Source organism: Manis pentadactyla, chromosome 10, assembly GCF_030020395.1.
Source record: "Manis pentadactyla isolate mManPen7 chromosome 10, mManPen7.hap1, whole genome shotgun sequence".
In the NCBI taxonomy this organism is placed as follows: Eukaryota; Metazoa; Chordata; class Mammalia; order Pholidota; family Manidae; genus Manis; species Manis pentadactyla.
Genome location: NC_080028.1, coordinates 61,368,554 through 61,382,837, shown reverse-complemented (window position 1 = coordinate 61,382,837; position 14,284 = coordinate 61,368,554). Strand labels below are relative to the sequence as shown.

Sequence of the window (14,284 nt, the reverse complement as noted above, 5' to 3'; positions counted from 1 at the left end):
ACAAAATCATTAACAAACATTGCTTTCCCTCTTAGCCAACTTTTGCTAATCTCTGGCTGTTTCTTCAGTCAGCCTATGTTGTTGGAGTATCCAGGTGCTTCTTGAATATATCCCATCTCTGCATCTGAACTGTCACTCTTGAAGTCTCTCTCCCCTACTTCGAGTCATTCTTTGTACACCTCTGAATATCCCAATATGAATAAACCCATGATTTTTCTGCATATATTGTTGTCAGAGTGGGGCCAGAATCTTGAAACTTAAGGCTGCCCCTATGTTGGGGCTCTCTGCTGCCCTCTTATGGCGAGTCTCTGCACTACAGTTCCGTAGACTTGAGACCCAACCCCTGGAACGCAGAAGCTGCTGTACTGGAATCAGAGGGGCTTGAAAAGTAAGAAAAATCTTAGAATGCTCATCGTGGGGGAATACACTAAATAATCAGAAATAGGTTCATTCAATCAGTTGTTACTTACTGAGCATGATGTTCCAGACATTGTTCTAGGTGTTTGGAATATGGGTGCAAACAAGAATTAAAAATTTCTGCCCTCCTTCCTATCAGGACATGGTTCTGGCATGGTGTGTCAGAGAGGAAGCACAGGAAAGAAGGTGTCCAGATGTGGGAGAGGGGGTAGCGCAGCAAGGGACATCAGAGCCTGAGTGGAGAGCATCTATTCCATGGTGTGGCAGTATTGGGAGATGGTTACATACAGCCAAATTCATCAGATACATACATGTACTAAGGATCCACTTTAAGGTTATTAAGGACAATGGGTGCCAGGTTTCTCACTGTCACAGAAGGGAGTTACCAACATGGAATAACGAAAACTAGAATGAACACTGTAGTGTAGGATTGGAATTAGAAATATTGAAGTGAATTCAACATAAATAAACACAAAAATTAATATGGGTAAATATATGTATCCTCTAGCTCTGTCCATTGATGTTGCTTAGGAACAATGACAGTCAAGTCCACAGATCTTGCCTGTTAAATACCACAGTGGATAATATCCACTATGAGGAGTAGGGATCTTTGGACAAATGGCTGATTCCAGGCTTTGAACAGGGGGAGAACATAAGGAGTCTTAGAACATTTTGTGACAGAAAATACGAAAGTGCTCAAAGAATGCTGTCAAAATGTCACAGTGACACAGAAGCTAGCTTACAGAGGTTCTACTGGTCAAATCAGGGACAATGTGAACATCAAAATAAATGACAGTAATGGGTTATAACTCAATTAATTTGAATAAAATAGGAAGCCATAGGTCCATAGTGATATAATAAATTGCACAAATTGAAATTTTGATGAGGAATAGTCTCAAGTACCTTACCCCTCCCAAATACTTCACAGGAAGACAACTTGCAGACATCGCTCTAAGAAAATGCTCAAAGTGAACATCATCAGTGACAGAACATGTGGAACTGCACACCACCCCAGAGGGTGCAATGAGAGGAGCTCAGCGTCCCTTCTGTGGTATTTCTGCCAAAGATACATAACCTCATCTAATCAAGGGCACATTAGGAAAATCTTAGGACATTTTACAATGTGACTGGTCTGCGGCCTTCAAAAGTGTTAAAGTCATAAAGTTGGGGGAAAAAAACTGAAGAAATGATCAAGACTGAAGGAAACTTAAAAAAAATAACAAAACATGACAATCAAATACAACACACGATTCTGCATTAGATCTTTTATCATGAAGGACTTATGGAGACAATTGATGAAATTAAAGGGGATCTGATGACTAGGCAGTTGTGATGCATCAGTGTTAATGTCCTGATTTGGTGATGTTTTGAGGTTATGTAAGAATTACACATTGAAAGCCACTGGGTACCTTGCTGGCAATTTACTCTCAAACTGTTCAGAAAACGTGAAACGCCTTTGTACTGTACTTGCAAATTTGGAAAAGATTGAGATTATTTCAATATCTTAAAAATGGGTGGAAAAATCTGGTCTTTTGGACATTGTATTTCAGCAAAAAGAGACAAATAAGTAAAACACATAGTCTATCAAATGGCTGTAGGCTTGAATGTCAGAGCACTCCTCCAGCAGAGAAGTAAGCATCAGAGAAGCAAATAGAAAAGTTAGGTAACAGAGGAAGAGCCATCCAAGAAGGACTGAGAAGGAGCAGTGAAGACAGGATGTAAACGAGAAGCTAGGAGAGGAAAAGTTTTCTAGAACTATAAAGTGGTTCACTTTGTCAAATGCTGCAGAGAGACCAAGTAAGATACACAGAGAACAGGTTATCACTAGAACTGGCCCCAGGGAATCTAAGGAGGAATCTCAGAGGAGCAGTGTTAACTGAGTGAGGATAGCAGCCAGATTAAGAAGTGTTGAAAAGACAATGGGACATGGGGTTGGTGTCGCTTTCTCATCCCAGAAGTCTTGCTGTAAAAGAGAGGAGAAAACGATGCAGTTGGAGGGTTATGTAGTGTTAACAGAGGGTTCTTTGTAGGGTGGGAGGTTACCAGAGCAGTTTACACAATGGCAGGGGTGGTCAGCGAAGAGGGAGAAACTCGGGATGCAGGAAACACTGAGCTGACTTGGAGGAGTGAGAGAGACAGGAAGGAGACTGCGTGTGCAGGCATGTGGTGGGCAGGGGGCAGAGGAAGGTGGGGCCACTGCTGTGGGTGCCAGCAGGGGAGAAGTCCATCTGAGGGGCCTCTATTCTCTCAGGGTAGACTGGGGCCAGCTCATCTGCTGAGAACAGAGAGGGGTGGAAGGGCAGGGTTGGGTGTGTGCCAGGGCTTTGAAGAGAGAGGAGAAATAAAGTAGTGATAGTCATTTTGGGGAGTGGGGACACCACCACAGAAGCATTGTAGAGAAGTGACTAAAATGGCCAGACAGATTTGATGGCTCATTTGAGATTTGCAGTTGTGAATTCAAAGTGAGAACTGTCAGCATGCTTGTGGATTTTTCTCCAGCAACACCCAGAGGCTGTTCAGGCACAGATGTAAATATAGGATATATTAAGAGTGTCGAATCATTTTTATTCATATATATATGTATTCTGTTCAGAGATACTAGATAGGTCTAAACAAAGAAAGACAAGGTATGCATTACAAAGCATTTAATAATTTTTTTTTACAACATGCATAATTTCACACTGGTGGTTAATTAGGAATTACTTCAATACTTGTAAACCCGTCTGCCTCAGGATTTAGTCATAATGTATGAGTCTAAGTCAGTAAAATTAAAGAACAGCAACAGCTCATCTAATCCTTTATATTCCTTTATGATCAGCAAGATGCATAAAAGAATGCCTTAAAGGGCTAAAATAGATTGATGTGTAAAATGTGAATTTCTTTCTAAAGCAACATTTCTAAGGAAACATTTAAACCAAAGGTCCCACTTTATAAAGAGCAAAATTCTTAATTCAGGCTGCCTCCATTTTTAGCCATTTGCCATTAAGCTCCTTTAAATTTTTTATATTCCCCAACAAAGAGTGTTTTTTGCTTTTTTGGTTTTTTTTACCATGTTTGGAGATGATGGAATACTTGAAGATGTCACGTGTATACAGCTGGCATTTTGCCTAAGATCAACTTGTAATCTTTTGTTACATTTTTATTTACTAGGGAGTACTTGTAGCATTTAAGATTAAGTCTGGGTTATTTCTTTGATTAATAACTGAATGTACACTGGAAATGTATTTCAGAGCTGAAATTTTGGATAAATTTTCACCAGCATTATTTCTTTCAGCAAATTGAAAAATGTGGGCTTAATTTCAAATAATAAACACAATAGTAAACAGTAAGCCTTGTAAAAGAAAGACCGTATTTTGTTCCTGTTCGAAAGACTAAAACCTTTGTTTGAAGGAATGGTAGCATGAACTTTCACTCAACTACTCCTTGTTTAATGTGGAAAAAGAGACAAAATATGCTGAGGAAAGAGAACTGCATAGTTAAATGCGACAGTTCCGGACATACGTGGAGACATCTCGGTTTTGACAATGACTTTTCCACGCCACCCTGTAAAGAAAGGTCAAACAATAGGTTAAACCCTACCTTCATTAAATGTATGTACTTTAAATCCTTTGGAAGAACAAAATATTTTATAAGTAAATGAAATACAGGCTACAAATAGATCCACACATTGCTAGTTATTAAACGGAAATACGTAAACCAAGTACTTCAAATCTCCCCAAAGTCCCCAGGCATGTAATTCTGAACATAAATGTTAAGTTATGTGTATCCTACAACAGCAACTGCAAAGTGCCTTCCCCATTTACGTAATTCCAAAAATAATTTCAAGACATGACCCGGAACTGGTAGAGCGCTCAGAATCTTAAAAACTCTAGGAGTCCCATAAAATAAATCATGGTGTTCAAGAGTCAAGACTCTAATTTAAACTAGATTGTTTCTAGGTAATATATTGGTTGGCATAATTCTCAGCTCTCAGTAACATGTTTTGGTCTTTGATAATCTCTTACTTCTCTCATAACAGTAAGTAAAATAGTTTTCCCTTTTAATGCTACAACATACCAGGCTTTAATGCCTTGTGGATCACTGACAACCCTCTTTGCACATGTGACGGCTTGAGTGATGTCATCTTTCAACAAAGCTGAAAAAGAAGTGGTGAGGAATGAAGACAACATTCATGGAAATTTCATTTCAAGTTTAGGATAACCATTTTTAAGTTTAAGAGTAAGCTAGATTTATTCTCTTAGGCCAAGGAAAGAACATTAAAATTATTTTCTAAGAGTCCATGTATCTGTGAATGTTAGGGAAAAACCTTTTCTTCATTCCATCCCATTTGGCATGAAATAAAGGATTCTGTTTCATTTACCAAAGTCATTGGAAGTTCTGGAATATGTGAGTGATGTGATAGGAGGTTCTCTTTACAAAGCACATAAAAGAAACAGCAATTTTTTAATCAGAAATTCTCCTACAGGAATTTTTTCTAAATAAATAATAGGAAATGCTCCCAAACATATATTGCACAAGGCATTTCATAGCAATTATTAAAGGGGGAGAATGGAAAACAACCTAAGTGCTTAACAGTGAGAGTTAGGTCAATAAATTATAGAATATTTATATAGTGGAATTCTATTCATCCTTCAAAAATAATACCGATTTGTATTTAGTGACATAGAAATAATTCTGTGATAAAGAGAAAATTGCAAAACAGTATATATAGTACAATTTCATTTTTGTTAATACATGGCTGACATGTTTGTATGTGTGTACGTATGTACATGATAAAGCTTGATATTCATATACATGACCAATATATATTCTGGAGGAATATATACCTAAGGTCACCATGATGATAAATGTCTGGGTAGTAACAATTTTTATTTGAAGACCTCAAATTATTATAAAACACAAAATATTTTTTATATTGAATTAACTGGTTACAAAATAATACTCTAAGACTAATCTCTATTAGGAACTTTAACATTTAAAAATGTAACTATTAATTTTTCACTACTTCCCTAATATTTTATACACTAAAAAAATCCAAATTATTTCTATTTTTATAAGTTCAATACAACATTTGTTTTATCCCAATTAAATATATCCATAAATTAACCTGTTAGGTATAACAATGATTATATAAGAACTGTAGTTTTTGGAGGTGCAAACTAAAGAATTTAGAAATGAAATGTTACCATGTTCCTAATTCACGTTAAAATTGTTCAGCAAAAAAAAATACATACATACATATATATATATATATATATATATATATATATATATACATATACACACATAAAAGAAGTAAATATGACAAAATGTTAACTGTTAAAGTGCATGATGGGAATATGGCTCTTTATTATAATAATGTCTCCAAATATCTATTTAGACTATTTCATAATAAAAAGTAAAAACAATTTTTTAAAAAGGTCTGCACCATCAAAGTATCCTTAAACCTCCCCAAAGTAGGTGGGAGGAATGGCATTATTTTTGACAAAGCATCAAAAAGTTCATTTGCAATAAATTAATAGGTCATTGCAGAAATTGTTGTATATTAGAAAAGAACACTCTTTTATAACAGCTCTACAACTTCTTAGGGAATTATGAGGAGGATAATAAAGAGGTGAGGACTTTTCATTTGTATAGAGTCTCTATTCTTATAAGTATAACCAGATGGGGCTTATGCCATTACACAAATATTGCCTGGCCTTACCGCTGCAGGGTATGCGACAGGCATTAACTGATCTTGGGGTTTTGCCATCCTCACACCAGTAGCGGCTGTTGATCTGAAATATCCCATAATCAGTGCTTTTGCTTCCAGGATTGTAGTTTGTAGCCCGTGTGTTATAGTTACTTTCCCATTTCATCAAACACATCCCTGAAAAGAAGTTATATTTAGTGATGAATGGCAATACCACATGACTTTAAACTGCATATCATAATCAGTCTATTTAGCTTTTGTATTTCAATAATGACTTACTTATAACTATAAAGATGTATTTTACTTGTAAAATACTTTAACATTTTACTGTCAAAAGGCCCTTAAGAAGAATCTCTTTATTAGAAAATCATTTTGTGATATTAATGAAGCAAGATAACAGTTTTAAAATAGCTGTTTTCTTTCATTGCTACTACCCTTTCCTGCTCCCATTCCTCAGGCAAGGTTCATCCTAGAACAGAAGAATCAACAGAGTTGTTGAGTGGATTTTTGTACTTAATAAAAGATACCTATGCTGATGGGAAATACTGTTTATTAGGAAAAATAAGGATTTTCTGGGAGAAAGAAATTTTCCTATGATACCTCAAGGAGAAGTTGGATATCAGGTTAGAATCAGGAAAACAAGAGTTATGGAACAGGAAAGACTATTTCATCTATCCATCCATCCATCCATCCACCCATCCATCCCTTCACTCAGTCAATCAAAAATAATCATTGAGGGGAATTATTTGAATTCAATTTGACAAATACAGTCATTACATTGACATATACAGACTAAAATATAAGGTAACTTTTATTCAGGGTGTATCTTGAACTATATGGAAGAAAAGGAAGAAGAATTAATCAACCGGAGTAAGAGAACAAAATATCATTTCAAGCTACATTTCAGGGATCCTTATTTAAACAGTGATTGAGGGGAAGTAGGTTCTTATTGCCCCTGTATTGAGAGTTCAACATAATTTTTTAGTTGTTGATTTTGCTGTTAAAACCTCCATGCCATGGCAGGGGAGTTGAAAAAGAGAAAAATACTGCATTACTCTAGGCTCACAGAATTCACCTTCTAAACAGGAACTGGAGAGAGTCAGTACCCAGAACTTTACAGCTATCCCAGGTGCTCAACTGTATCTTCTAGGCAGCCTACATGTGCCTCCGGGTCTGAGGCAACTGGCAAATGCAGTGTTACTAGAGGGATACGATGGGTCCTGGCTTATAGAATGGGATCGAATTTTGTCCTCCCATGCCCTCATTCCTTCATTTGGTATGTCTGATTCTAAAGGAAAAAGTTGATGTTTTTAACCTGTTTTATAAGGTAGTATACAAACCCTCAAAAAAAATTAAGAAGTCCATTCACTCAGAGCCCCTCTCTTATTATTCATCCTCTGTAAGTCTCTGTTCCACACCTGGCTAATTATTTGAATGGAGAAAGAAGAGTTAACTTACAGTTTGCCAGGCTGATGCCCTTAAAGCCATCCATTCCAAGCCTTTTCAGAGTTCTGGCCAACTCGCACCTTTCAAAGACCTTGCCATGGACAGTGACAGAAAGGAGAAGAAAGCCCAGAATAAGGAGAGCCTTCATGTTGGCTGGAAAGACAGACGTCTATGCTGACCAGAGTGAGCTGGTCCCAGTATTTAAAGTCTTTTAACTTCCTTCTCTTAGTGGTTTGGAGGCCCCACCCTTTGAGATATGTAAGAAATGGGAGCTATTTGTTCTGATGTCCAATGAACTAACCCATAGGAAAATGATGAAATTACATTGTTGAAAGAACTGGCTCACAAAGAATTGGGAAGTAGTACTGAGACAGGGACCATGGGTATAGTCAGAGTAGGGCGAGGGCCTCTGAAAAAAAAGGCAATGCAGATAATTACAGTCAGAACAATGTAACAATATGCAAAGAAGTCCATATCAAAACTCTGTGTTAAGCATTATGCAAAGTCAGAGTCACATTCATTCTATAGGGTAAAGATTTGCATACATCACTAGGAATACTGACATTCTTCAGTGAAATCAGTTAAAGCTCAAAAGGACAGGAGCAACTTGGCCTTGAATGTTTGAGTGTTCTGCGGATAAAGAAAAGTATCTCAGCATAAACCATCGCTTTAATGTATCAACTACATCATGACAATGTAAAATTTACCTTAGCCTGCTAAAAGGCCCAGTTTATGTTAATTGTAACTAGGTGTTATTTTCCCTTCTCTAATCGTAATCAAGTAATCTGCAACCTAGGCAAAAGACTAATTTGGTAAACAATCTCAACTACAAACAACCTAAGCAAACAGATGACCACCAAGCCCACCTTGGGGGAAGGGCAGGCGGTCTTATAAGTCTGCACCCCTAGCTCTTTACCCTCATTCCTGAAAATCCTCAACCGACCATAAAACCCCTAGACAATGAGTGAACCACGGAATCTCTTGTGTCCTCCTGGCGAGAGCCAGGAGCTCTGTCCTTTCACTTTATCTCTAAAAAAGCCTCTACCTTGCTCTCCTACCTTGAGTGTTTGCAAAGTTCATTCTTTGGCTCCGTGAACAAGAACCCTGACATCATCTTTGGGGGCTCATCTAGGATAACTTCAGAGGTGAGTATCCGCATCCAAGGCTGCCTTTTTCTTTCACTGTCCTTATAGAAGGAAGCCGTCCATGGCACACAACATCAGGCACTTGACAGCCACTTAAATGGGACTAGCCCAGCTGCTGTTCTCAAAGTATCAAATGACAGGTTCCCCAGCATTTCCCTCAGTGGATCCCCCATCTACCTTAGGAGCCAGGAAAATCACCTCAGTGGAGGCCAGGATTCCCTTTCAGAGGCATCTCCTTGGATGTGAGGGACTGAGGAAAGCCGCGGGCAACTGCGAGAGTCTAGGCTGAGGCTACACTTCAGCGGCTCCTCAACGGTCTGCGTGTCTGGAATCAGACCCCAACAGCCTGACTGGGTATCCATGAGGAGTGTCTCTCTCTGTCTCTGACTTCCAGCCTGCTTTTCCAGGCTGCTATGACCACTGGGTGAGGTAAGGATGGTCTTTATTTCCTTTACAGGCTCTATGTGTGCCTCTAACTTTGTCAAATTTCATGGAACACAATGTTCACCACCGCAAGGTAGGAGATCCATGCTTCGCTTTTATTCCCCTCTAAAAGCTGCACTTTTTATCTCATGAAAAGTGTCTGGGCACTCGTTAGCCACTAAAAGACAGTTAGCATCAGCTACGAGTCTTAAGTCTTGGGTGAAAGGTTTCCCGGTGTCTGCCGCTCCTTGATCGCCTGCCTCCAGTTGGACAAGAATGTCAGGGAGTGGCTGTGCTGATTTCCTACTTTCCTATCCTAATCTGTGGGCTCCAAGGGCAGACCAGACTAGTACACAGAGGTCCTGGATCTCAGCTGGGGCCAATTCATTTGATGGTGCTGAGTGAACCCCCAGCTAGACTGCTGCCTATGCAAGAGTTGCAGATGACCCCTGACCTCTTGTCTCACAGATCAGATTTCTTACAATGAGTGACTAGCAGGATAATTACCATGCAGGGGCAGAAACTGGTGTTTAAGAGTATAGACCCCCCCCACCCCCATAAATGTCCATGGCAGCCTCTGAATTTTATCTCTGGCCTTGGAAAATGTTCCCCTGCTCCTCATTCAAAGCAGTCCTCTTAGGCCTGCACCACTTTCTCCTGTGTAATGTGAATGAAGTCTGTGAAGTAGCCAGACTGAAACCTGAGCCCAACAAGTAAATGGCTCTATTCTGTTGACCTCCCTTCCTTACAGACAGCCATCCTGAGGCTAGGCATTTCCTTTTCTGTGGCCCCAGGGAAGCAAAACAGGCTTGTGGCTCTGAACAAGGCTCTGGCAGCCAGAGGTCACACAGTCCCTGCACTTATCAGACACGCAGGGGGCTCTCAAGGAATAATCCCGAGTGTACTCGGCTAAAGTCCATGCAGAGAAACTAAGGTCTTGATCAGGACTCCCAGAAGGCTTTAAGTAAGAGCTTACTGGTGAGGTTCCCACTAGATCCAGGGCTCTGAAGCAACTCTCGCTGAATGGGAAGGCAAGAGGGGAATCAAGGCAAGGTACAAGCCACGCTGGTAAGGAGTGGTTACGTCCAGTAGGCCCGGCAGAGGAAGTGACTGACCACTCTCACCCAGGCTGCAAGGCAAGGGGATGCCCGCACAGAGGAAAGGCCAACAAGGCATTGTACACCTGTCTCTCTCTCTTAGGGATGAGAGTTTCCTCTTCAAGTTCAAAGCCAGACACGCTTCTGACATGCATTCTAAAGATCTGGGAGCAATTTGATCCCAGACCCTGAAAAAGAAGAGTCTTATCTTCTGCACACAAGCCTGTCCTCAATACAAACTCTCTAATGAAGAGGCTTGGTCCCTGGAAGAAGTATACAATATAATGTTACGCAGCTAAATTAATTTTGCCACAAGGAAGGAAAATGGTCAAAAGTCCCATGGACTACTACATTATGGTACTAGTTTTCTAAATTCTTTTGGTGAAAATCATTCTACTTACTGGGTTCATCATTAACCTCAAAATTGGGAGGTTTTTAAACTAGACTTCTTGAAACAGAAAAAATTTATCTTCTGCAGTACAGCCTGGCTTTAAATGACTGGTGCTAAAATCATACTTGCATTTCATTTCCAGCCCCCTGGACACACACAGTTCCCATCAGTTCAGAGCTTTCATTGACCCTGTTAGTCTGGGGCCATCTAGATCTTAATGCAGTTATGTAAACTGATCACCCTTAGAGTATATTCTTAAAAATTGAGATACTTTTAATCAGATAAGCTAAAAGAAAGAAGCTGATTTCCTTCTATAATGCCACTTGGCCTCAATACAAACTGCCAAGCAGGGAAAAATGGCCCAAAATGAGATCTTTAATTACAACATCATTTTACAATTAGATATTGGTAACTCAAAAACCTTTGTATCAGTTTGTCTGTGTATGTGTTCTTTTATGAACAGTACCTGTAGTCATTATGTCGCAATCTGTATGTTGGTGTGTCTAAATGTATAAATGAAAGATATTTTTCTACCTCTGGATGGTATTAATAAAAATAGATTTAAAGACAAGCGCATGAAAAAATTGGCCATTCTAAAACTTACAGAAAATTCTAGTAGGAAATATTAAGCATTAATGCTAATTTAAGTTAAACTGAAGCAGTCATGTCCTTATGGTTATCAGTTACCTTAATTTACCTAGAGTCATTTAAGTTGATGTTATCTGTTAAATCTTTCAAGAAAAAAATGGTTAAAAAGAGGTTGACTGTCTAATGTTTGGTAAAAGTTTTCTGCATAATCTAGCATGGTTGTTAGGAATGAGTAAACTAAATAAGTGTAGGAAGTGAACATCTTAATAATAGTGTGTTACAGTGTACTACGGTGTGTATACCTACAAACAGCCTGAGAATCTTTGTGGTAACCTAAAACCTTAATGTTTTGCTAAGTTAAGTAGACACATTTTGTGCTTAGTGAGAAATTGTGCCAGAAATTATAAAATGTGTTCATAAATTTGTCAATCTAAGAATGCTAGTGTAACAGTTTACAATAGTCTACTTCTCAGTGTTCACTAAAAATTAAGGTACCTAATGGTTTTAAATTCTAATTAAAACTACTTAAAGTAGTAAGTAAAACATTTCTGTATGCAAAAGAATGTGTCTTTTCATAAAAGAAGGTAATTTTGTTCTAAAGTAGAGCTGTTTATTTAAAGAGGGAGAACTATGAATGTAAAATTGTAGAATGTTTGTGGAAGAATTGATATGGTCATGCTATGTAAAATTAAAGCAAATGCATCTCAATATCAAGTACACAGCAAAAATTTTTTTTCTGTTCGTTAAAAGGACAAAGGTTTATTAGTCTACTGTTAATGTTGAAAGATTGCAAAGGATTTTGTGATTGTTTTATCAAAGCAGTTTCTCATGCCTAAAGTCTCAGTGAGTTGTCTGAGTACTTAAGAAAATAAGGTCTTAATATTTAAAGGACTAAAAGCTAAGTTTTGCTAACAACTGTGTAACCTTCTGTATTTGCCTTTAAAATCTTTTATTGTCATTCTGGTTAAATAAAGAAGTATTGTTTCACAGTGACCTTCATACATTCTATTTAGGCAAGTGCCTTAAAAACTTTCTTACAGCTCCCCAAAATCAAATTCAAAAAGGTGCTTTTAGCTCTAATTAACTCTGATATTTTCCAGATATTTTCCATGTTTCCCTGGAACATGTCAGAGGAATATTTTCTCCTCATTGGGGAAAATATTTGGCTAATTTGGCTTATTTATCTGATATATAATAACCTGCTTAATTACCTGGAAAACACTGTCAAAGGGAATGATGCCAAACTTTGTTACAGAATGTTTTATGTTACAGAAATATCCAAATTTCCTTATGTCTACTGTAGTATAGTAACCTTTCATCAGATCTTTAACCGTTGTCATTTATAGTCACTGTTTTATTACTCCTAAACTAGTAAAGAACTAGATTTCAGTAGAGCAAGTGTTAGTTACATAAGGTTAAGTAAACTAAGGAAAATAATTTTATGACTTTTTGTTTCCAACGTTGCTAATAAAAAGTGTTTTAAAATTTTCTTGTAAGCTGACAACAGTTTAGTAAATGACAATACCTTTATAAGGAAAATTGAAACATTTATCTTTCTCTCTATCTGATCCTTCCAAAATTTAAAAGCTCTCAGTGAGTATTTTTATAGTTTATGGCAGTATGTTTATTTTCATAAGTCCAATAAGAATCTGCTTTCCTTGTAACAGGACCAATTAAAAACACTGGTTATATTACCAAGGCTTTAACTGGAATGTCATACCTGAGAGAAATGTGCATAAATTCAGATCTGAACAGACAGCTTTAAGTAACTAAGATTGACTTTATAGAGCCAACAAAGCCCCTTAGAAGAACTGGCCTGGTACCTTGCTTACAGGGTTCCCAGCAGCCTTACCAGGTGAGTAAGGAAGGTCACTTTCTGGCAGGTGCAGGAATCTCAGAATGTCTTGGGAACCTCAAGAAGAGAGGAATTCACCCAAATCTACAGGAACTGCAGACAAAACCTGATGGAAAGTCTGGCTTGGCTTTCTGGCCTCGAGAGGCCTCTAAACGTCCAATCGGAAATTCCTTATAAAAAGTTGCAACAGACTTTCAAAGAGCACTCACTTTTCTTTGTACCTGGGGCGCCAGCTGTGGGGACCCGCTCACAGGTCTTACTGTCCTGTTTCCCTAGTTTCCAGCACCCCACACACGCACTGTGTATCTGCACTCCAGTGCGGATGGCTAGGGCTGGGTGATTAACAGTCCTGGGCTCCCTCTCCCTCCCCGCTCCAACTCCTCTCCTCCCACTGGGAGCTGGGGGGAGGGGCGCTCGGGTCCCACCGGGCCGCAGCTTGTATCTTACCCCCTTCGCCAAGGCACTGGGTTCTCGTGGGTGTGGATGTGGTCTGGCTGTTGTCCTGTGTCTTCTGGTCTCTCTTTTAGGATTAGCTGTATTTGTTGTATTTTCAAAAATATATATGGTTTTGGGAGGAGATTTCCGCTGCTCTACTCATTCCGCCATCTTGGTTCCAGGTCTTAAAGGGACAGGGACCCCACGGCTGGACAGAAGCACCCTGCGACAATTAGCCCAGCAGCTGCGAATCCCGGGGAACTCTGGGTGCCCGAAGCCCCACAGTGCAGCTCGGAGGCCCCTCACCGTGATAAACAGCCTCCCACCTGTTCCCTGCCAACGCGGCTCTGCCATATTGGAGCAGCAGCCTGAGGCAGGCCATGCCCACAGCAACTGCAGGGCTAAATAAACTCCATAGCGGCTGGGCAAGATCACAAGCCCCATCTGCACACAGCTTCCCAGCACAAGCTGCTAGAGGCCGCTGTTCTCCCAGGAGAGGAGGGCCATAAACAGGCAAGAAGGGACTTTCTCTTACCCAACACACATGCCAGCTCCCCACAAATATATCTATCACCATGAAAAGGCAGAAGAAATTGATACAGACCAAGATCACAGAGACAAACCCTGAGAAGGAGATAGGCCTAACCAGTCTTCCTGAAAAAGAATTAAAAATAAAGCTCATAAACATGCTGATGGAGCTGCAGAGAAATATGCAAGAGTTAAGGGATGAAGTCTGGAGGGAGATTACAGATGTCCAGAGGGAGATTACAGAAATGAAACAATCTCTGGAAGGAT

General features: G+C 39.2%; 1 protein-coding gene across 1 annotated transcript; it reads right to left on the bottom strand.

Annotated features, from left to right (window-relative positions):
• Nucleotides 1-3,047: 3,047 nt before the first annotated feature.
• LOC130679101 (lysozyme C-like) lies at nt 3,048-7,763 on the bottom strand. The gene is made up of 4 exons (XM_057486856.1): nt 7,568-7,763; nt 6,122-6,286; nt 4,474-4,552; nt 3,048-3,960 (listed from the first exon to the last, which is right to left on the bottom strand). Exons 1-4 carry the CDS (start codon nt 7,701-7,703, stop codon nt 3,894-3,896), a joined length of 447 nt encoding a protein of 148 aa, XP_057342839.1. The 5' UTR covers nt 7,704-7,763; the 3' UTR covers nt 3,048-3,893.
• Nucleotides 7,764-14,284: the final 6,521 nt, after the last annotated feature.

Excerpts from the sequence above, each read along its gene's own strand:
- LOC130679101 (XM_057486856.1), bottom strand. The coding sequence starts at position 7,703 with ATGAAGGCTCTCCTTATTCTGGGCTTTCTTCTCCTTTCTGTCACTGTC. Across the intron at positions 4,553-6,121 it reads CTGTCGCATACCCTGCAGCG|CTTTGTTGAAAGATGACATC; the intron begins GTAAGGCCAGGC and ends CTTCTTTTTCAG. Across the intron at positions 3,961-4,473 it reads CCACAAGGCATTAAAGCCTG|GGTGGCGTGGAAAAGTCATT; the intron begins GTATGTTGTAGC and ends CTTTCTTTACAG.